The sequence below is a fragment of the Bos indicus x Bos taurus genome, chromosome 23, assembly GCF_003369695.1.
Source record: "Bos indicus x Bos taurus breed Angus x Brahman F1 hybrid chromosome 23, Bos_hybrid_MaternalHap_v2.0, whole genome shotgun sequence".
NCBI lineage: Eukaryota > Metazoa > Chordata > Mammalia > Artiodactyla > Bovidae > Bos > Bos indicus x Bos taurus.
In genome coordinates, this window is record NC_040098.1 from 18,585,045 (window position 1) to 18,607,891 (window position 22,847).

Consider the following 22,847-nt stretch of genomic DNA (forward strand, 5'->3'; position numbering starts at 1 on the left):
CATGCGAGGTCTTCAGTCTTCGTTGTGGCATGTGGGTTCTTTAGTTGCGGTAGGAGGGATATTTTTCTTTTAGTTGCAGCATGTGGGATCTAGTTCCCTGACCTGACCTGACCTGGCCCCCTGCATTGGGAGTGTGGAGTCTTAGCCACTGGACCACCAGGGAAGTCCCAACCCAGTTTTTTTAATTTACTTTTTTTTTAATTGAGGTATAAGATTCATGCCTCACATTAACAAACGTGAAGGGTATTGCTTGGTGAACTTGTGCATGTATGTGTGTATGCCCCTGTGACTACCACCCAGACCTAGCACGGAGTATTTCAGCCCCACGGGAGGCTCCCTCAAGCCCCTCCCAGTCAACACCGTCCCCTCAAGAGAGAGGTGACTGCTCTGACTTGTTTCAGCACCGATTGGCTTTGCCTGTTCTTGAACCTCATGCAAAAGGACTCCTGGGGCACTCACTCTTTGTGTCTGGCCCAATTTATTGGACGTGAGGTCTGTGGGGCTCATCCACGTTGTTTCAGCAACTCTAGTTCTTTCTTTTTCATAGCTGAGTAGCCTCCCACTGACCAGCTCTGCTGCAACTGATTGATCTGTTCTGTGGATGGACGTTTGGTTGTTTGCAATATTTAATTCATAACATTAAAGCAGCCACAGCCTCCTTAGACACGTCTTTTGGTGCATATAACCATGGCTGCCCATTCTTGAGAACATATTTTAAAGGGAATGCCTTGTTAAGAACTCCAGGGAGGGAAGGAGGGATGAAACATAATTGATCTCTTGCCTGGCACCATGAACTTTTTTGCATCCACTGGACCAATCACAGGGGAAGAAGAACAGAGACAGAGCAGCCTCCAAGAGGGACTCTACCCACCTCGTCCCTGCGTCTAGAGCCACCGTGACTGTGTGAATGCATGATTGTGTTCATCTCCTAGGGCAGCCATAATGAACTACCACAGACTTGGTGGCTTAAAACAACACAGATTTATTCTCTCATAATTAAGAAGACCAGGGAATTCCCTGGTGGCCCAGTGGTTAGGACTTGACACTCTCACTGCCAAGGGCCTGGGTTCAACCCTTGGTTGGGGAACAAAGATCCCCCAAGCTGCTCAGTGCAGCCAAAATAAAAAAAATAAAAGAGGTCACAGTCCCAAATCACCATGCTGGCAGGGCTGGTTGCTTCTGGAGACTCTAGGAAGAGTCGGTTCAGTGCCTCTCTCCCAGCTTCTAGTGGGTGCAGACAGTCCTTGGTGTTCCTCGGCTTGGAGCCACATCACTCCAGTCTCTGCCTCCATCATCGTGTGACCTTCTTCCCTGTGGGTCTCCGTATTTCTGTGTCTACAAATCTCTCCTAAGAGGACACCAGTCATTGGATTAGGGGCCCACCCTTATCCAGTCAAATCTCATCTTGATTACATCTACAAAGACTTTGTTTCCAACTAAAGTCACCTTTGAAGGGACTGGGGACTAAGATGTCAATATGTCTTTTAGGAGGACAATTCAACCCACAGTGGTGATTATGACTCTGCAAGTTTGTGTGTGGTGTACATGAGTGTGTGTGTCAATGTGGGTGTGAATAAGTGTAAGGGAGGAGTGAGAGTATATGTGTGAGTGTTTCTGGTTGTGCTTATGTGGCTGTGGACACATGTACAAAAGCATGTATGTATGTGTGCCCTGTGTCCATGGCTTGGACAACCTTCTGGAAGGGCTGAGAAACGTGGCAAGGTAGCGAGATAGCCACAGGCCTGGCTCCACGCTCCCAGCTGGGGCGGCCCCATGAGTCAAGAGGGCGGAAGACTGTGAGAAGCAAGGACAAGGCTGTTTGCTGAGCTGGGTACAGCCCGGGAGGTCGAGGCAGTGGCTCCAGGCAGCAGCGTGGTTCCCAGGTCCTCTTCCAGGAACGTTCCTAGAAGGCCCCTCCACCCAAGCACCCATCCCCAGAACCCCATTTGCCTGGATGGGGCGGTGCGGGCTGACTCATCCCCTCCCTGGGCTGGAAGCCAGCACTCAGCTACCTGTTGGGCCAGTCAAGTAGGGGCGGGGCAGTCAGTCAGCCCCTCCCAGGCCCTGCCCTCAGGCCAATCCGGAGCAGCGCCCCATCAGCCCCAACACATGACCAGGGCTGGACCCCAGGAAGTGAAGAAAGCCAGCGGTGAGCACATGGTCAGGTAAGGCCCCGGATGAAAGCTGCTTTTCTCCCCAGGGCAGCTCTGGTAGGCAAACCCACCACCCAGAGACAGGACATTTGGAGGGTCTCCTCAACAGTTATGTGGGCTGGGGGTCACCTCCTTTAAACTTCCCTACCAAGTTTAAACAGGGTCCTCATTATCCCCATCTTACAGATGCAATCGCTGAGGCCCCAAGGAGTTAGACCATCTGCCTAAGATGCCACACATTTGTTTATATTTGTTGGAACTTTCTTATTCTCTCTGGAAATCCATCCCTGGCCCCCACCGCCAAACTCAGACCACAGCCGCTCCCACTTGCCCACTACATTCCCTTCCCACCCTTCCCCAGGAAGACCCCCAGCCCATGGGGTAGGATCCGTGGAGGGAGAGGGGCTGGTGGTGGTCTCTCATCCCACCTTCCTGGGCTCCTCTCTAGGGTCCCGGTTTTCGTTTTGGTGTGGTGGTAAGCTTGTTGTCTGTGAGGATGTCGGCTGGTTTGTGTGTACACAGGAGAAGGGGATGTGCGGCATACCTCCGGGTGGGTTTGCCTGCCTGGGACACCCGGGGGCATGGCTGCAGGCTGCATCTGCGAGTGTGCCCTGGTGCAGGTGTGGGAGCCGCTGTGGGGGTTCAGAAGAGCCTGCCCCCCACGTGTGTGGGTGTCCACAGGGTGCCGCCCCACCGCTTCCCACTTACCAGGTCACCGCCACCATCCTCGGCAGAGCCCCCGGCCCAGGTGAGAGCCTGATGAAAACCGCCTGTGACTGGGGATAGGCACACCTGAGTCTCAGGCCCAGACCCGCTCACTCAGGAACTCAGGGCTGCGGTGCCCTTGAGCAGGCATCACCCCACCCAGACAGCAGCCGTGTTCTCACCCAATGGGATGGGGCGATTCGGGGTGGGGTGGGGGCGGGAGGGAGACCGCAGCATGGCTTCTCCCGCCCCTAGGAGCGCAGGGAGCTCCGGGCTCCCCAGATGAAAGGCTCAGTACCCCAGCGCTCGGTAGACTGTGGCGAGGGGCGGGGGTGGGGGGGAGAAGGTCGTGCCAGGACTTGGCACAGACTACAAAGTGTGGGGGGCACCCCCCAGCACTCCCGCTGCCGGCTGGCAGGGGGAGGGGCTGTGACGTTCGGTGGCCTCATGCAGCCGGGAGGAAGTAGCTAATTGCTGACCTGATGACTGGGCAGCCTGAGGAGTGGGGTGATGATGCCACTCGCAGAAGCAGGCTCCCGGGATCAAGGAGGGGGCCCTGCAGGGACAGAGCAGGCCAGGCTGTGCTCTGCAAAGGCTGAGGTGGCTGCGGCCAAAGGAGCAGGGGGTGGGGGTGGTTGAGGCTGTGACCGTGGGAAACGGCTTCTCCCAGGCTTCCCTGAGCTTCAAGGGAAAAGAGTTCAGAGGCCCCGGGGGGGGACAAGGGGATTTGGGAAGGGGCAACAGTGGGGGTGGAGGGGGAGGAGAGGGTGGCAGAGGCGTCCTCTTGTTTCCCCTCCACCTACGGTCCCCCCACCTTCCCTTCTGTCCCCACCCCCACCTTTGTCCCCTCCCTGGCCCCTGTGGCCCAGGTTGGTGAAGACGGAGATAGAGGTCTCTTTTCACCACAAGACCACCAGGCACAAGCATCCTACGTGGCCATACCTACCGTGCTGAAGGCCAGAGCATCCAGGAGGTGTATGAGCCATCAGCCGTCCCCAAGGACAGGAACAGAGGGTGCTGTTACAGAGGACAGCACAGGCAAAGGCTGGGTGGTGGGGTTTGTGAGGCTGATGGACGACAGAGGCTTGGCAGCAGTGGTTATGGGGAGAGAGGAGGGGTGCAGGGCCATTCTGCACTGAGTGCCACCCTGCCCCTTCCTGGCAGAAAACTGTGGGTAACCAGACTCGGATATTCTTCCACACGCTGGGCACAGCTTCTGCTGAGGCAGGGGGGGTCAGGACCAGTTCGAGAGCCACACTGAATAAAGACCCATCCTCCAAGTCCCCAGGTCCTTCAGCTCTAAAGAACCTGCAACCCTTAATGCCAAGAAACAGGACCCATCCAGCTGCAGTTCAGTCCTCTGGACCCCCAGCGCCCCCTGTAGGCAGGACACTACACCAGTAGGGGGAGGGGCCTCCACGTGCTGGGAAGAGAAAAGGAGACGAGACTTGCTCTCCAGGAGGTACGAAGACCCCATCTCAGGAACCTGCAGTGGGATAAAGGCACAAACGTTGACCTCAAAGCTCCAATCTGAAATTCAGCCTCTGTCCTCAGGAAGCTTCTACTGTGATGGAAATATACACACTACCATCAGAACTCCATTCAGAAAGGTGAAACACAGCATCTGGCTTCAGAAAACATACCATCCCAGGGTAGAGAGACACACAGCCCCACTGAATTTTTAGGAAGCCCCCAATCTATTGCAGACATATACTAGACATTTCAGTGATTCTAGGGCTGCTAGAAAAATGAATACAAGACGTAAAAAAAAATGTCCAGTTAAATCTGAATTTCAGATAAACAATGACTTTAGTATAAGTATATCCCATATAATACATGGGGTAGACTTATACTTTAAAAAAGTATTCATTGTTTATTTGCAATTCAAATATAACTGGACTTCCTGTACTGTTATTTGCCAAAGCTGACAACCCCAGATGCCCCCAGTCCGAGGGCAGGAGGACACCCCCACCACACGCACACCCAGACATGGAAATGGAGGTAAACATGTGAGCGAGCTTCCTGCTCCTGGAGTAGTGAAGGAGGTGAGTCCTGGGGCGCCGGCTCGCAGCAGTTTAAAATTCCTTCCAGGCCAGATCCCTAATCCCTCGGTGCACAATGGCAGCCTTCTCCCCCGCCGCCCGCGCCCACGCCCTCCCCCGCGGGGCCGTGGCAGTGCCACCACGGGCCTCTTTAAGCCCCTTTGAAGCCGCCTGAGCCCCGCGCCGCGGGAGGCCCCGCCGCTATGCCAGCTATGCCAGCTATGTCCCCGGCCGCCGCCGGCCACCACCGCTCCCCCATTAATACTGGCTAATCTGGCTAATAAATAAACTCCCCTCCCAGCCTCAGCCCCCTGCTCGCTCCCCTCTAGCTCCCCTAGAATTGACTTCAGGGCTCTGCTGGAACACACGTCCTCAACTCCCTTCTCCCACTCCCTTCCTGATGTTTCTGACTTTTTTTTCCTCTCACTGGCCGGACTCTGGCCGAATTCGGGGGACCTCTGCCTCGCGCGATGCATCAGTATCTCCTTCAGTCCACCTGCGCGCAGGGAGCCTGCCACATGGCTGGGTGCAGGGGACCGGACTCGAAGCTGGGGAAAGAGCCGCAGGACCTAGGAGCGCCCCCTGGAGGGGGGACGAGGCTCTGGCCACGCCCCTCGCTGCCCCGCCCCCCAGACCCCGCCCACTGTGTCCTCGGAAGTGGGGAAGCTCCTCCAGCAGCCCCGAACAGGTGGCTCCTCGCCCGGGGAAAGTGCCGGCCCCTCCCCGGGCAGGAGTCCCTTCTCCGCAGCCTTTGTCGTCCCCTGCGTCCCAACCCGGGCTTCCGCGAGTCTGACTCAGAGCCGAGCCCGCATCGCTTCACCTCCTCCAACACACCCGCAGCGCGCGGAAAAATTACAGTATTTCAGCGGCACTGCTAATGTGCTCTAATTACCCACCGCCGCTCTCTTCCGCGGCTCTCAGTGGCATTGGGCCAACGCGCCATAATTAGGCCGTCCCTCCCCGGTCCTGGAACACCGCCGTCACCTGTCCCCTGTCCCTCGCCCCCTGTCCCCAGGGGTGCTCGCCTCGGCCCCTCCCGCAGCCTCCTGCCGCCCTCCGGGACTGCACCTTGGTCCCAGGAGAGAGTTAGGAGACCCCACCTGGGATGGGGAGTGGGGAGGTGCAGGACTTGGAGACCTGACCCCAGGCCTGAAGGGGGCCCTCCCCTTCTGTAAGGCTACAGTCTTTGGGATCTCTGCTGGAAGGGACTGGGAGAGTGGGGAATGGGGCAGGACTCTCTCCATTGAGGTCTATTGGAAAGTTAACTGTTTGGGGCGGAGGTGGTTAGGGCGCCTGGGCAATAGTATCCCATTTTGCACATGAGGCTCAGAGAAGTAAGGCTCTTAGGGAAGGCCACCCAGCCAGAACTTCCAGATTTAAAGAGTCGGACAGGCTCCTTCTCCTAACAGGGGAATTACATTTCTGTGAAGAAAGATGATATCCCCATCACAGACTGGGAGTATTGGCAGCCGACCAGCTGTGGCCTGTTGGTTGCAAGTGAGCTGGTGATGAGTGGCTCAAGTCTTTCATCCCAGGAAGGGTGGGAGGAGGCCCTGAAGACACAGAACCCAAGCCTGGTGGCCAGGACTTGAGGGGAGCAACTTGGCTGTCAGCCTCTTCATCCAAACCAGGCTCAAAACTCTCTTCTATCAGGAACTCTTTCCTGATGCCCAGGGGTTGCAAACTCATGGCCTTGGGCCAAGTTTAATCTTTAGTGAGATTTTGTTTGGCCTTCAGTGTGTATGTGGTTTTTATATTGAATGTAAGATCCTATGACAGTGCAGGCTGCCCTCCTCATTGGCAGAGACAAGTGTGGCCAGATTAAGTCCCCAAAGGCATTTGAGCTCTTGGCTTAGATCAGCCCACCTGGCCTGAGCCTTCACGTTTTCCCTCATCTTCTAGGATCTCAGTCTGCACTGCTGCCCCTTTGTAGCTTTTGCATGTTTCTCCATAAGCATGCCGAGATGAGTGTCCCTCCAGCCCCCTCTTTAGGCTCCCCACAGGTGGTGACTGCCTATATTTCTGAGAACCCCTCTGGCAGCCCCTTTTTTCATCTTGCATATCAGTCTCTGCCCTGGGCAGGCGCCACATCTTTTCCAGCAGGGGTGACGTGGTATTTTTCTGCCATCAGATTACAGGCTGCTTGAGGGCAGGATATTGACTCAGACTGGGATCTCACTGAGGGCTAAATGAATGGGTGCGGGAGTAGCACCCTCTATCATAGGGAGCTCCCTGAGGGCAGGGCCATGTCTCCCCTCAATCTAGAGCTCTTTGAAGGCATTGGATTTTCCCCTCAGATGAGGCTTTTGCACCCCATCCAACCCCTCTGGCTCTCAGCTGCTCCCAGGCATTCCTCCCAGGACACCGTTTGTCATGCTTTGATGAATGAAACCTACTAAGAATAACTCAGTCCTTGTAGTCTCTAAAGGACAGGGGTGTTGGGGGCGGCGGGGGAGCCAAGACTGGTGGTTGTGAGGGTCTAGAGAAGGAGGATGAACACAACTATTCATTCAGTAGCATTTTCACAGGTGCCCATCATCCACTGGGAAGAGACTCAGGGTGGGGGTGCCACAAGCCCCCCTACGGTGCCATTCCTGCTGTTGCCAGTAGGGGGAGGTTCCACAGGACTCCTGAGATGGAAATGCCAGCCCCCTTCTTCCCAGCCCCGAAGTCATCACATCAGTGCCACCCAGCCCCCTCTATGCCTGCCACCAGCTTCCTCTGCCTGGAAGTCAGGTGCTTGGGGTGAAGGGCGGCTTCCACTAGGACAGGCATTGTGGCGGGGGGTGCCTTCATCTTCCTGAGGAGGACTGTCAGAGTGATCACCGTGGGGTGGGAGGGTAGGGAATGGAGAAGCAGTCTCAGAATGACAGGAGGGCATTTGGTGGTGGTGGTGTTTTTTTTTAGATAAGTTATTTATTAGTGGTGTTTTAACTTAGGGATGGGGCATGACTGACCCAGAAGATGAACCCCTGTCCCCGCCCCCACTCCACTCTTCCTTCCTCATCCCGCCCCTTTCCACTCCCAGACCTCAAGCCTCCAGTTCAGAACTGAGCGACCTTTCCAGGGCAACTGTTCTCCCAGGCACTTCACAAGGGGCCCGAGGGGTGGAGAGGCTGTGACCTTAACGCGCTTCTTTGGACGAGGCCTTCCTGGCACTCGGCCCCCACCTGCCACCTCCTGAGAGGGACATTTCGGCCTGGTCTTGGCAAAAACACCAGCCTCTGAGCCAGGCAGCCTGGTATGGTACCAGCCCTGCCGACTCCACTGTGACCTTGAGAAGTCCTTTGCTCCCTGGGCCTCAGTTTCCCCATACCTAAAATGAGTTTGCTCTAGGTTTCATGCTTTTCAAAACTTTCTTTCTAAAAAATAATGGATCCTATTACTTACATAGTAACTTATGTGGAGTCTCCACTGGTAACATCGAAAAAGTTTGGAGTTCTGGGGTCAGAACAGGAGTGGGGGTCCAGAGCCCCAGGGTTCAATCCATCACACACATGTCCACCACAGGTGCACACACAGACACACACGTGTGCATGTAGAATGGCTCCAGGGCACTCCACAGAGCACACTTTACAAACCTCTGAACCCTGAAATCCCCTGAACAAACATTCTGGGGCCCTGCCACATCTGGGAGCTCCAGAACTGGGGATGAGGCTGGGAATGGGGGCCAGCCCGGTGTAGGGAGCAGGGCTGAGAGGTCCCAAGGTGGGGGTCGGGTTGGGGGCAGAGCCAGTAGGGGGAGTCCTTGTGATACCACGTAACACCACTGAGGCTGGGCAAGGGCCTAAGTCCAAAGCTGGGTTCATGCAAACCCTCTGAGCCAGATTCAAGTAGGCTTGTCTGGTGCTGGGTCCCCTCAGCTGAGGGGAGAAGAGGACTGGTAGGGACTGAGTGCCCTCCCAAGCAGGAGGGGCAGCAGGCATAGGAGGAGGGGGAAGCCTCTGGCAGCCTTTCTCTGGAATCCCTCTTGCCAGGCCCAGGATGAGGGCCAGAGTGGCATGGTCGGGGCTGAGCCCCAGGGAGCCCCAGTAGGGTAGCATTCCCCACTACAGGAGACACAAGGAGCCTCCCAGCACCCCCAAAGCTGGAAGTCTGAGGATTTGGTGACCAGCAAGAATGCAGTGGGGAGCAGACCTGTCAGGCTCTGGAGACAGGAGAACGAGGAGATAAGCAGATACCACACAGGGAAGGAAATGGCGCGATAAGAGGCAGGACTGGGCCTGGGGCCCTGGCTTAGGGCAGTGGGGAGGGTTCCTGCAAAGTGGGGAAACAGCAGAAGCAGCCCAGTTCCTCCTTGCTGGCAGATGGACTGTGCTCAGGGCTCACCAGGTAAAGTAGGTGCTGCCTCCTCCCTGATACCCCAGGCAGTCCTGGAGTGTCCATGTTCCTGATTTCCCCCAGAGAGCACGTGGGGGGAACACAGAAGTCTCCCCAGGTCCACCTCCCTGGGATTTATGATGCGGGATGGGGCAGAGCCACCTCCAAGCTACCTCCCCATCCTCTATCCCAACTACACACACACACACACACACACACTGACATTTGTCCCCTAGAGACTTCACAGCCTGAGCCCTGGAAACTCCAGGATCACTGCTATGTGCCAGGCATGGCTCTGGACACTGTGGGTTCCAGGAACAGAAGAGTCAGCCTAGGTCTTTGCCCTCGTGGTGCACATGTTTTAGGGAGTGAGTGACAACAAGGCACAAAGGAATCAAGTTCAGGTCGCGAGGAGACAACCATGGGAGCAGAGAGTGCTGGGTGGCTGGGGCTGTTTAGATAGAGTCATCAAAGAATGTCTCCGTGAGGAGGTGACATTCCAGTAGAGACCTGAGCTGCAAGAAGCCAGCTGTGCTTTGGGGCCAAAGGACTTGAAAATGTATGATATTTTTAAACAGAAAAGAACATGTACCCATAAACGTTCAAGGGCAGGGACATGAAGAGCATCTGTAAAATGTCCGGCACAGTGACAGGAAATTCACATTCATCATCTACTTCCCTCTTCCAAACCCTGGTGTCAAATAGTATTATTTTCATTTTACAGATAAAAAATATGAAGCCCACAGAGATCATTCATTTACAAAGATGTATTGAGTTTTAGTCTCTAAAAACCCTATAATAAATTCCTCGTGGGGTGTACCATCTTAGATTCTACAGCCTGAGAGCAGAGAGGAAGATCTGGGAGGGCTTCCTGTAGGAGGAGTCCATGTCTATGCTGAGTCTGAACAGATGAGGAGGGGATGACAGGGGAAGTGAGAGGGTGAGGAGGGAGCCAGTGGGTGGCTCCAGTGGCAAAGATGCTGTGGGCAGAGTAAAAGACTGAGGAGGGGGTCCTACCCAGCTGCCTGGTCAGCAATGTGAGGGGCTGGGGTGGTGAATAAGGAGCCCGCATGCAGGGAAGGGGGCCGGGGGGAAATGGGCCACGGGTTGTGGCTGTTGGGCAAGGCTGGTCAGGTGTGGCCTCTTCCAAGGCTCTGGTGACCTGGCCCCCGTGAGTGACGATGTTACTAATGGTAAAGAGTGGTGCCAGCCAGTGACAAGAAAACTCACAGGCTCACACACTCCTCACATGCAGACAGACAAGTGCCTGCCACACACACAAACACACGTGCAGCTGGTCTGTATTGACAAGGGTCTGCAGAAGGCACAGATACATGCGCACACATGCACGCAGAAGAAAGTGCATTTTTATTCCTTCCAGCAGTGCCGTACATGTGGTGCTGAATAATATGGTGAGGCCAGGAGAGAGGCGTCTTGGGAGCAGCTCACCCCTGACTCCTCATCTCCCAGCTTTCCCAAGGAAGCCACCGTCCGGAACCCACTTTGGGCCACTTTCCCAGAGGATGACCCCTCGACAGGAGTCTATCCTGAGGTCGAGGGCCCCTCCAACAGCTTCCTCCTCAGAGTAGAGTGTGGGGTTGGGAAGGAGGAACCTGACCCCTGGCCAATGACCTGGTCTGCAGAGTCTAGCGGCGGGCAGAGGGCAGCACCTTGACTCTGAGTCCCCTACCCTGGCAAGTTCAGAAGCCTGAGACATGTGCCCAGCCCGTGCCTAGGTGTACTCCCACCCCGTGGGCTTCCTAAGAGCAGGGACCACGTGTTACCTGCCACTATCGCACCCCTCCCACACAGAGGGCACCCAGCGCCGGGGCCATGGCTGGCAGAGCTGGGACGGGAAGGGGCACTCTGCTCAGGGAGACAGAGATGGAGCACCTCCTAGCAGGGTGCAGTAGCAGCTAGACAGGAATTGGGAAGAGTACGCAGCCGCCTGGGACCCCCAAGGATGGGACCAGGTTGGACGGGTCTTTCATCTATGTGCGGCATCTGCCCTGTCTCTGGCAGCCCTGTCGTGGCTGATGACCCATCAGTGACTCACTGCCAGCTGTGGGCACGAAACGGAGAAAGTGACCCCCAGCTGAGCTCACGCACTCACAATTAGCCCTCTACACCCCCTCACCACGGCAGCCTCCTGGCCTCCACACACGCACATCCCAGGCTGCCCTTTCCCAACCACAGTGTGCCTTCTGCTGCTTATTTTAGCCTGATGAAACCTCTTAAAATGTCAGAGCAGGAACCGAGCTCCAGATCATGCAGTTCAACCCCTTCATTCAACCAGTGAGAAAATGGCGATTCAGGGAGAGTGAGTGACGTGTCTCAGGTCACAGAGCTAATTGGTGGTATGACCAGAAATTGACTGCAGGCTTTGGGGGGGTCCCAATCCGGCCGTTCTAAACTTTGGGCGGATGGGGTGGGAATGCAGTCTGCTTCAGGCAGCCCGTTGTCAGTCTTCTGGAGCCTCTGGAACCAGCATGCCTGGATTTGAGCCCCAGTTTGCCAGTTATCACCTGGGAGACTATAGGCAAGTTACCTAGACTCTCCATACCTCTGTTTTCCCATCTGTAAAATGGATCTAACAATGGTACCTACTCCCAGGTTAATGTGAAGATTGATTCAGTTAATATCTCTGAATTGCTGAGTGCAGTGTCAGGCACAGAATTAGTACTCAGAAAATATTAGCTAACTTGGCTGAATGCCTACTGCTTGGAGTCACCAAGAATTGGTCCTTACTGTGGAAAGTCCAAAATCTTGGTTTTATCAGCTGGCCCAAGGGTGAGCAGATCCCAGGAGGCTGGCTGTGTCGAAAGACTTGCAGCAAACTGATGGATGTGTTACCATGGGGACAGGGGTTGCTGTCAGAAGGACCGTGGTGGCCACAGTGGCTGCCTCCCACTCTGGCAGCCACCCCCTGAGATCTAAAGATTGCAGACTTCACAATCCGGGGCAGCTGGAGATTCGCAGGACTGTTCAAGCTGGGTGAGGCCGAAGGAATGCCCTTTTGAACTCAGGAATGGGCCTCCGTTCCTCTGCAAAATAGTTAGAGGCTATGATGGTTGTATGCATGAGATCAGGGGCTGTGGTACCTTTCCAGCTCTCCCCCTCCCTGACCCTCTTGAGGCTAGTCGCCTCCGTTGCCGGGTCCCAGTTGGATAAATATTGACAAATTCTTCTCCTTCCACGTTCTTCCTTTATCAGTCACCAAAGCCCTAACACCTCACACCGGATGAACTATGATCCCAGAACACGTATGAGGTTGGGGTGGTCTCATTCCAGCCCCAGAAATGCTTGTTGAATGGATAACTCGGTGAATCAATGAATGGAGCCATTCCCAGAACCTCCTGAAAACTCACCCTGAGCTTTCAACATTGGGCAACTCTCCGCGGAGCCCCAGCCATGCGCTCCATCTGAGGAAAGGCTTTCCTGCAGCTGTCTCAGCCATCCTTGTCACCTCTCATCTCCCACTAACATGGCAACCTTTCTCTGCCTCCATGCTGCCCCCACCACCCAGTCTAGACAATTCCGTGTGTCTGCAGCCTCCCCCAGCAGGATTGCTGCTGTTACAGCCATAGTCACTGCCCACGTGGTGAGTGGTCGGGCTCTAGCTCTCTCCTGCTCCCCATGTCACAGCTGTCCCCTGTTCACCCCACCCAACCTCCTATAATGGCCTGTGTAAGAACACTGACTTTTTCACTTGCTGTTCCAGGTCCACTGAGAGCCCACGATGCCAGCCAAGCCCGAACCGAGTCCTGGCCCTGCCAGCCCCATAGAGTCCTGTGGGTGACCCATTCTTTATTGGGAGCGTTACCTACTGTCTGGATGCCAGCCATCAGGGAAGACTGAAACCCCTCAGATCAGGAGTCCAGCCTGAGCTGGCAAGGAGTTTGTGCCCCTTTGGAGGCTGGAATGCTGGACGCCAGTTCCGTCCTCAGGTGCCAGGACGTGGCCTGAGCATTGTCTCCAGTCTGGTTCCAGCTTTTTCCCCATCATTGACCCACTGCCCAGACCTCTGCATGGTTCCTGGCTACCGAGATCTCTTCACAGCAACCAAAGAGTATCTGAGCTTAGAAGATCCTAAGGAATCGCCCAGTCTGGTGGAGATGCTCTAGAGTATTCAAAAACATAATCGTCTTTTTCACTGGAACAATTATTAGGGGTGTTTCTGCACTGGGTGCTGTGGGATAGAGAAGCTAAATGTCCCACAGTGCACAAGGCAATCTGCACAGTGACAATGGCACCTCTTCCTTCGCTGGATAAACAGTGATTCTAGTCGAAAGTGCTTAACTGTGTAGTTGTAGTAACTAAGAGCTGCGGAGGATAAGGGACTGGCCCAGGATTACATGCGCATTTGTCTTATAGGCAATCCCAAGAGGGGAACCCAGGCCTTCTCCCTCTTGAGAATATCAGTGTCATCTGTTCAATATTCCACCAGCAGTCACCAAGTTTGAGGCACTGTGGGAGAGTCAAAGACTAAAGTGAGACCCATGCAATGACTTCACAGAGGCTTAGAAGTTGGCTCATGGACTGGTGGCTCAGAGAGTAAAGAATTTGCCTACAATGCAGGAGACCTGGGTTCGATCCCTGGGTCAGAAAGATCCCCTGGAGAAAAGGAATGGCTACCCAATCCAGTATCCTTGCCTGGAGAATTCCATGGACAGAGGAGCCTGGAGAACCACAGTCCATGTGACCACACAGTCAGACATGACTGAGGGACTAACACTTCCACTTCCATGGACCTGTGACTTCTGAAAGTTGGGGAGAGCATAACAGGAAATGATGGGACACGAGGACTGGTGCCCAGGAGTGAAGGTCGATGAGAAGTGAGCACAGACTTTGGGGAGAAAGCAGAGGAGAATGGGGAGGAGTTGGAAGGTGAATTGAGACTAGAGCACAGAGGACTTTGCATGTCAGTTGAGGGTTAGAATTTTCTGCTACAGGCAATAGGAAGCCACTGTGATATCAGAGCAGAAGGTGGGCAGTGGTGAGCACTCTGCTTCATAGCAAGTTTCCTGAGACTGCCTATGGGAAGCAATGGGAGGGAAATTATAGGGGCAGGAAATTGCGGTCTGAACATTCCTCAAGAAAGACACACATGATGTCATGAATGAGAACAGTATCAAGGGAATGGGGTGAGAGAATGGAGACCACCTCAGAGCCAAGCCACACTGCAGGATTGGCCATGTCCTTAGCATTTAAACCAGGGATATTATCTGAGTTTGGGTTCCCTCGGAAGTAGACCCTAGGAAAAGGACTTGAGAGAATTCCCTGGTGGTCCTGTGGTTGGGAGTCTGTGCTTCCACTGCAGGGGGCACAGGTTCGATCTCTGGTCAGTGAACTAAGATCCCACATGCCACTCAGAGCAGAAAAAAAAAAAAAAAGAGGAAGAAGACAAAGCATTTGAAAATAGTTTATCTGGGAGATGATCTCAAAGATAAACAGTGGGGGAATGGAGAAATCAGGCAGGAAAAGGAGGATAGCAAAAAAAAAAAAAAAAAAATGTGTTACATCAAGCCAATTACCCCCGTGGGCAACTGAAGATCAGTCTTGCTGGAAATCTCTGAGAAAACAGTAGAGAACACACACTTCTGTGTTAATCCTTAAAGGGCAAAGGAGCTGGGAGTATTTATCCACTGACTCACACTAGTCATTCTTTGAGGGGTTGCTCCTGGGAGCGTTAACTCTGGCACTTTTGGAATGCTCCACATGCAGGAGCAGGCTTTACAGCCAGAGAAAGTCCTCAGGTATAATCTCAGGTGCTTGCAGTTGGAAGCTACCAGGTAGCTGTGTAGGAAAACGGTGAGTACCTGTAAGATGGGGCAAGGCATTGATTGTATCTGCAACACACATTCTTTACATGCAAGTGACATGGGTTAGCCAAGACAGCTCCCTGTCTAAAAGTGACTCCATAAGTGAACTAGGTAGAATCTTTCTTTCTTTCTTTCTTTTTTTTTTTTTTGGCTGCATCATGCGGCAGGCATGTGGGATCTTAGTTTCTCCACCAAGAATCGAACCCACGCCTCCCTGCATTAAAAGTTCAGAGTCTTAACCACTGGACCACCAAGCAAGTCCTAGGTAGGATATTTCTGAAAGAGGACATTGACTGATGAAATGCTTGGCTTCTGTGACCCCAGGAAGGCAGAGAAGGAATCTGAAGTATAATAATCGGTTCTATCAATTTACTTTATGTTTTGATGCCAAGTTATCAAGTGCCACCACCACTGCCGCTAAGTCGCTTCAGTCGTGTCCGACTCTGTGCGACCCCATAGACAGCAGCCCACCAGGCTCCCCCGTCCCTGGGATTCTCCAGGCAAGGACACTGGAGTGGGTTGCCATTTCCTTCTCCAATGCATGAAAGTGAAACGTCAAAGTGAAGTCGCTCAGTCGTGTCCGACTCTTAGCGACCCCATGGACTGCAGCCCACCAGGCTCCTCCATCCATGGGATTTTCCAGGCAAGAGTACTGGAGTGGGGTGCCATCGCCTTCTGCGTATATCACATGAAGTAACTCTATACCTAGTAATGCTTTAAAATCTAATCTTATTTTGACATAGTTACACTAGCCTTTTGCTTTTGTGAGTGTTGTATGTTATACCTTTTTCTTTGTATTTCAGGTAACTCTATGTAAACAGTGTATAGTTGAATCTTGTTCTTATCCAAAATAAGTCTGAAAGTCTTTGCCTTTGAATAGGAAAGTTTTACATATAATAAAATTATCTTTATCTTTAGTTTTAAAATCTACTATTTTTCTCTTTCCTTTCCTTTCCCAAGGAGATCCAACCAGTCCATTCTGAAGGAGATCAGCCCTGGGATTTCTTTGGGAGGACTGATGCTAAAGCTGAAACTCCAGTACTTTGGCCACCTCATGCGAAGAGTTGACTCATTGGAAAAGACTCTGATGCTGGGAGGGATTGGGGGCAGGAGGAGAAGGGGACGACAGAGGATGAGATGGCTGGATGGCATCACTGACTCGATGGACGTGAGTCTGAGTGAACTCCGGGAGTTGGTGACGGACAGGGAGGCCTGGCGTGCTGCGATTCATGGGGTCGCAAAGAGTCGGACACGACTGAGCGACTGATCTGATCTGATCTGATCTGATTTTTCCCTTTTTTTATCTTGCCTTCTATATGTTCTATCCACTCTATGTTTCCTCTCCCCTTTCTTTGCATCTGTTATTTCATCCGGTTACCTTCCTCTATTATTTTGTAAAGTTATTTACTCTTTTACAATGTCTTAGTAGTCACCCAGAGATGACAGCATGTATTCTTAACAAATCCTGCCAAGTCGCTTCAGTCGTGTCCGACTCTGTGCGACCCCATGGACTGCAGCCTACCAGGCTTCTCCATCCCTGGGATTCTCCAGGCAAGAACACTGGAGTGGGTTGCCATTTCCTTCTCCATAACAAATCCTAATATTAACTGATTCTTTTACTCTCTTCCCTTAAAATATAGGCAAAGACCTTGGGGCTTTAACTCCCCACAAACACTATCATATTATTTTTCTATACAACCAGTATTATTTGATATTTACTCACATATTTGCCATTTTCATTGGTCTTGATTCCTTTCTGCATCTCTGACCTCCCATTTGGGTTTATTTTCCTAATAATCCCAATAGAAAATTTCCCAATAGGAAATATTTCCCAATAGAAAATATTCTATTAATGTGGGCCCACTGGTGACTAATTCTTGTGATTTTTATTAGGCTGAAATGTATCTATTTCTTCTTTACTTGAATTTTTTTTTCTGGGTATTGAAAAAAAAGTTGGTGGTTATTTTCCATCAGCCCTCTAAAGAATCCCACTGTCTTTTGGCCTCTGCTCTTTTCCATTAAGAAATCAGTTGTATATCCAATCTGTTATCTCTTTGAACGTAATCTCTGCTTTTCTCTGTTTTTTTTTTTAATTAATTTATTTTTTATTGAAGGATAATTGTTTTACAGAATTTTGCTGTTTTCTGTCAAACCTCAACATGAATCAGCCATAGGTATACATATATCCCCTCCCTTTTGAAGCTCCCTTCCATCTCCCTCCCCACCCCACTCTCCTAGATTGATACAGAGCCCCTGTTTGAGTTTCCTGAGCCAAACAGCAAATTCCCATTGGCTATCTATTTTACATATGGTAATGTGAGTTTCCATGTTACTTTCTCCATACATTTCACCCTCTCCTCCCCTCTCCCCATGTCCATAAGTCTATTCTCTATGTCTGTTTCTCCATTGTTGCCCTGTAAATAAATTCTTCAGTACCATTTTTCTAGATTCTGTATTTGTGTGTTAGAATACAGTATTTATCTTTCTCTTTCTGACTCACTTCACTCTGTATAATAGGTTCGAGGTTCATCCACCTCATTAGAACTGACTCACATGTGTTCCTTTCTATGGCTGAGTAACATTCCATTGTGTATATGTACCACAACTTCTTTATCCATTCATCTGTCGTTGGACATCTAGGTTGCTTCCATGTTCTAACTATTGTAAATAGTGCTGCAATGAACAATGGGATACATGTGTCTCTTTCAATTTTGGTTTCCTCAAGGTATATGCCTAGGAGTGAGATTGCTCGGTAGTAAAAATATGGAACACTTCATGAATTTGTGTGTCATCCTTGTGCAGAGACCATGCTAATCTTCTCTGTATTGTTCCAATTTTAGCGTGTGCTGCCGAAGCGAGCACTGCTTCTCTCTGTTTTCAAGATCTTCTCCTTATCTTTGATTTTCAGCTTTTAGTTTTATCTAATAGTAAAAATGTACTTTCATTTTACTCATATAGGCATAGGTAAGACTCTTGAGAGTCCCTTGGACTGCAAGGAGATCCAACCAGTCTATTCTGAAGGAGATCAGCCCTGGGATTTCTTTGGAAGGAATGATGCTAAAGCTGAAACTCCAGTACTTTGGCCACCTCATGCGAAGAGTTGACTCATTGGAAAAGACTGATGCTGGGAGGGATTGGGGGCAGGAGGAGAAGGGGACGACAGAGGATGAGATGGCTGGATGGCATCACCGACTCGATGGACGTGAGTCTAAGTGAACTCCGGGAGTTGGTGATGGACAGGAAGGCCTGGCATGCTGCGATTCATGGGGTCCCAAAGAGTCGGACACGACTGAGCGACTAATCTGATCTGATCTGATATATCCCTTCTGCTTATCCTGATTTAGGCTCTCAGAGTGTACTGAATAAATGGATTGGTGTCTTTTATCGGTTTTTGAAAGCTCTCAGCCATTATCCCTTCATATCTTGCTTCTATCCCAGTCTCTTGAGCTTTTTCACTGTTTCTTCTAGTCTAATGGACTGTTGTCTATATTTCTATCCTTTTACCTTCCCATGCTTCATTCAAGATATTTTTTTCTCATCTAACTTCTAAGTAACTAATTCTTTATCAGCTGTGTCTAGTCTGCTGTTAAACCTATCCTTTGAATTCTTAGTATCAGTTTTAGAATTTCCATTTTGGAAAAAAATAGTTTCAATTCTCTGCCAAAATTCTCTTTTTTCCCCCAGTTTTATTGAGATATAATTGACATGCAGCACTGTGTATGTTTAAAGTGTAAAGCATAATGATTTGACTTACATAAATCATGAAATGATAATCTTAATAAGTTTTCTGAACATCCATCATCTCATATGAATGCAAAATTAACAGAATAGAAAAAATTTTTTTCTTGTGATATGAATTCCCAGCATTTACTCTTTTAATAATTTTCATGTATAACACACAGCAGTGTTAATTATATACATTTATCAAGTTATACATTATATTCCTAATACTTTTTTGTTTTATAACTAAAAGTTTGTACCTTTTGACTGCCTACATCCAAATCCACCTACCCCCACTCCCTGCCTCTGCTAACCACAAATCTGGTCTCTTTTTCTATAATTGTTTGCTTTTGAAGTATAATTGACCTACAACACTAGGTTAGCTCCTGTTACACAACATGGCGATTTGGTATTTCTATACATTTCAAAATGATCACCATGGTAAGTTTAGTTATGACACATCATCATACAAAAATACTACATAGATATTGACTCTATTCCCCACACTGTGCATTTACCCATAATGCATTTATTTTGCAACTGGACATTTGTACGTCTTAATCCCCCCCAGCTGTTTATTTCCCTTCCTGTCCCCTCACCTCTGGCCTCTTTGTTCTCTGTGTCTATAACTATCTATAACTCTGTATCTATATCTATTCCAGTTTGTTTTATTTGTCCATTTGTTAAATTTTTTAGATTCCACTAGTGAAATCATGCAGTATTTGTCTTTGTCGGACTTATTTCACTTAGCATAATGCACTCTAGGTCCATCCACGGTGTCACAAATGGCCAGATTTTATTCTTTTTATGGCTGAGTAATATTCCATTTTATATCTCTCTCTCACATTTTCTTTACCCATTCATCTACCAACAGGCCCTTGAGTTGCTTCCATATCTTGGCTATTATAAATAACATTGCAATGATCATAAGGGTGCATATATCTTTCTAATCAGTGTTTTGTTTTCTTCAGATAAATATCCAAGAGTGGAATTGCTGGATAATATAGTAGTCCTATTTTTTAATTTTTTGAAATGTCTCCATACTGTTTTCCACAATGGCTACACCAATTTATATTCCCACCAAGTTTGCCAAGCATTCCCTTTTCTCCACATCCTTGCCAATCCGCCGAATTCTTAATTATGTCTTATCTCCTCGATCATGCTAAGCATTTTTTTTCCATACCATGGGGCTTGCATGATCTGAGCTCCTCTACCAAGTTGTTAACTCAGGCCCCAGCAGTGAAAGCACCAAGACCTAACCACTGAACCACCAGGGAATTCCCTATATTTTTTTATTTTAAATCTGCATGCATAACTCCAACATCTAGAGAGGTTGTTATATATGTTTTTCTTATATACTATATATTTGTATTGTTTCATCATGTGTCTCATTTTTGGTTTTTAGGTTTTGAGAGGAGTCTTGTTTTTTGGGGGGGGGTTTGTGAGATTTTGTTTTGTGTGTGTGTGCCCTGGACATTGTCTCTGCAAAATCATTTGTAGAAATTATCTAACCCCAGAATGATAACTTCTTCCAGAGAGGATTTACAAGAGCCTGAAGGCACTGGCAGTCCTGGATCACCTTAATCCAATTTTAGGAACTAGGATGAGTCCGAGCTGAGCTGCAACCCCTGTTAGAACTTGTCTACTCCCAGCTCATCCTTCCTCCTCAGATACAGCCATTTAGGGTCCCAATTCAAAGCAAGGCGGGCGAGGGGGATCCCCAAACACTTCTCTTGATAGGCCTGTCTCTTACCACCCAGGATGCACTCAAGAGCATTGATCAACCTTGCAGCATCTTAGCTGTTTCCTTCCTTCCCAAAGGAAAAGCATTTCTGAAACCAGGAATACCCCCCTCATCTCCACATCTCAACCCAATAATTCTCTATGGCCTTATTGATCTTACTGGCACTTGGATGCTTTAAACAGTCTGTTGTCTTGTGTTTTCATGTATATATACCCATGTGTATATATATATGGTGGTGGTTTAGTTGCTAAGTTGTGTCTGACTCTTGCAACCCCATGGACTGTAGCCTGCCAAGCTCCTCTGTCCATGGAATTTTCCAGGCAAGAATACTGGAGCGGATTGCCATTTCCTTCTCCAGGCGATCTTCCTGACTCAGGAATCGAATCCAGGTCTCCTGCATTGCAGGCAGATTCTTTACCAACTGAGCTATGAGGGAAGCTCATATATACATACATACATATATACATACATATATATATATATATATGAAGAAGGCAATGGCACCCCACTCCAGTACTCTTGCCTGGAAAATCCCATGGATGGAGGAGCCTGGTAGGCTGTAGTCCATGGGGTCGTGAAGAGTCGGACACAACTGAGCGACTTCACTTTCACTTTTCACTTTCATGCATTGGAGAAGGAAATGGCAACCCACTCCAGAGTTCTTGCCTGGAGAATCCCAGGGACGGGGGAGCCTGGTGGGCTGCCATCTATGGGGTCACACAGAGTCGGACACGACTGAAGCGACTTAGCAGCATATATATATATATATATATATATATATATATAACATTTACATATATTTCTTTTTTCTCTAATTACCTTCAGCAATAAGGTTAATCCACATTTCCTAGTCTCCTGTTTCTGAAATCAAGCACCATGATGTATAGGAAACTTCTGAGACATTTGCAACAGCATTAAAAAAGTGTGTGTGTGTGTGTTTTTTTTAAGCCAACAGTTTGCACAACACAGATTAGCATGTTATGGATTGTCACAGCAGAGTTTATGTTTCTGAGTTAAAAAAAAAAAGATCTGGGATTTATATAATGCATTGACTTTAATACCAAAGAGGGTTGGCTAATCAGGATTATAAACTTTCAAAGGGCAAAGTTAAATGTTGAGTTTATGTTTTGAACAAGGTCTAAATGTTTTGAAAGTAAAATTAAATTACCAGTTCATTTTAAAAGAACCATGACCGAGGGAAATTGACAGGACTGGTGGGTGGATGGAAATTTATAGGAAAGGATGAGGGTGGTAGGAAGGGGAGAGGGCAGGTAGACCTGGGGATAACACAGTGAGTTTGGCACTGGACGCCTTCCTTTACTGGGCTGGAGGGAATCCAGCAGAGAAGCCTATACAGTGGCCAGAAGTGGGGTTCTAACCGGGTGATCTTGTAGAACAGAGACATGGACTTGGGAGCTGTTTGTGCACAGATTGGACTCGCACCAGGCAACACTGGAGGAACATGAACAAAGCCAGGAGATGCCATCAGAGCACTGGTCCTGGGGGACAGAGGGAGGCAGAACACGTGCCAGGTGCTGGGGAGGCGGGAGAGGCAGGACCAGCCATCCTGGGAAGAGGCTCTCTCGAAGCCTTGAGGATTGTAGGGTCAATTTCCTCCAAGATGTTGAGGCTGAGGCGTGGAGGAGGACTCTGCTCATTCCGAGAGCAATTTCCGTCGAGAGTGTCGGGAACCCGGAGGCTGCTAAGAAGGGGCTGGGGAGTGAGTGGGAGGCCAGGAAGAAGCAGCAATGTGTGCAAACTTCTTTTTTAGAATGTGTGGGGCTCTGAAGGAAGGAATTGAGGTGGTGATTAAGGGAAGAGCCAGTGAAAACTACTGGAGGAAGTTTGTGGGCAGAAGGGAAGGAGCGAGGGCAGACAGAGCGACCAGAGAACCCCCAGAGATGGAGCAGAACTGAGGGAGTCAGCGCCCACCCCACGGGCCCCTGAGCTTCACCCATAGCTCTGATTCCCATTTTCCTGATGAGGAAAGTGAGATTCAGAGAGGCTTTACTTCCCCAGTGACCGCTAGAGGAAACTGAGACAGGGATGGGACCCAGATGTGTCAGATCACAAAGCTCACCCTTCAGCCCCCTCCCGACCCACCCCCATCATGATTTCAGGGTTTCCGCAATCGTGACCACCCCCGTCACCACCACACGGCCACCGTCATCACACCCACCATGGCCTCCACCACGGTGACCACCACCGGCACTGTCCACCCCACCACAATAATTACGTTCACCAATATGAGATTTCCTGTGCTGGACACATGCAGTTTCTGTCTTTGGGGTCTCCTATTCTGAGAACACACGTGAACAACAAAATGGACTAGCAGAGACAC

At 50.2% G+C, this 22,847-nt stretch overlaps 1 protein-coding gene, 1 long non-coding RNA gene and 1 other non-coding gene across 3 annotated transcripts; 1 reads left to right on the top strand and 2 right to left on the bottom strand.

Annotated features, from left to right (window-relative positions):
- Positions 1-1,180: 1,180 nt before the first annotated feature.
- Positions 1,181-3,185, bottom strand: LOC113881950. Its single transcript, XR_003508227.1, has 2 exons — positions 2,862-3,185; positions 1,181-1,348 (listed from the first exon to the last, which is right to left on the bottom strand). It is a non-coding gene; the product is annotated as an uncharacterized LOC113881950 (long non-coding RNA).
- Positions 3,186-5,050: 1,865 nt separating this feature from the next.
- On the top strand, positions 5,051-7,294 carry C23H6orf223 (chromosome 23 C6orf223 homolog). The gene is given in 2 exon segments (XM_027525071.1): positions 5,051-5,697; positions 5,700-7,294. Coding segments are annotated over 2 exon segments (477 nt in total). The 5' UTR covers positions 5,051-5,370; the 3' UTR covers positions 5,850-7,294.
- A 10,505-nt stretch (positions 7,295-17,799) lies between these two features.
- LOC113882345 lies at positions 17,800-17,902 on the bottom strand. The gene has a single exon (XR_003508354.1). It is a non-coding gene; the product is annotated as a U6 spliceosomal RNA (small nuclear RNA).
- Between the last annotated feature and the right edge of the window lie 4,945 nt (positions 17,903-22,847).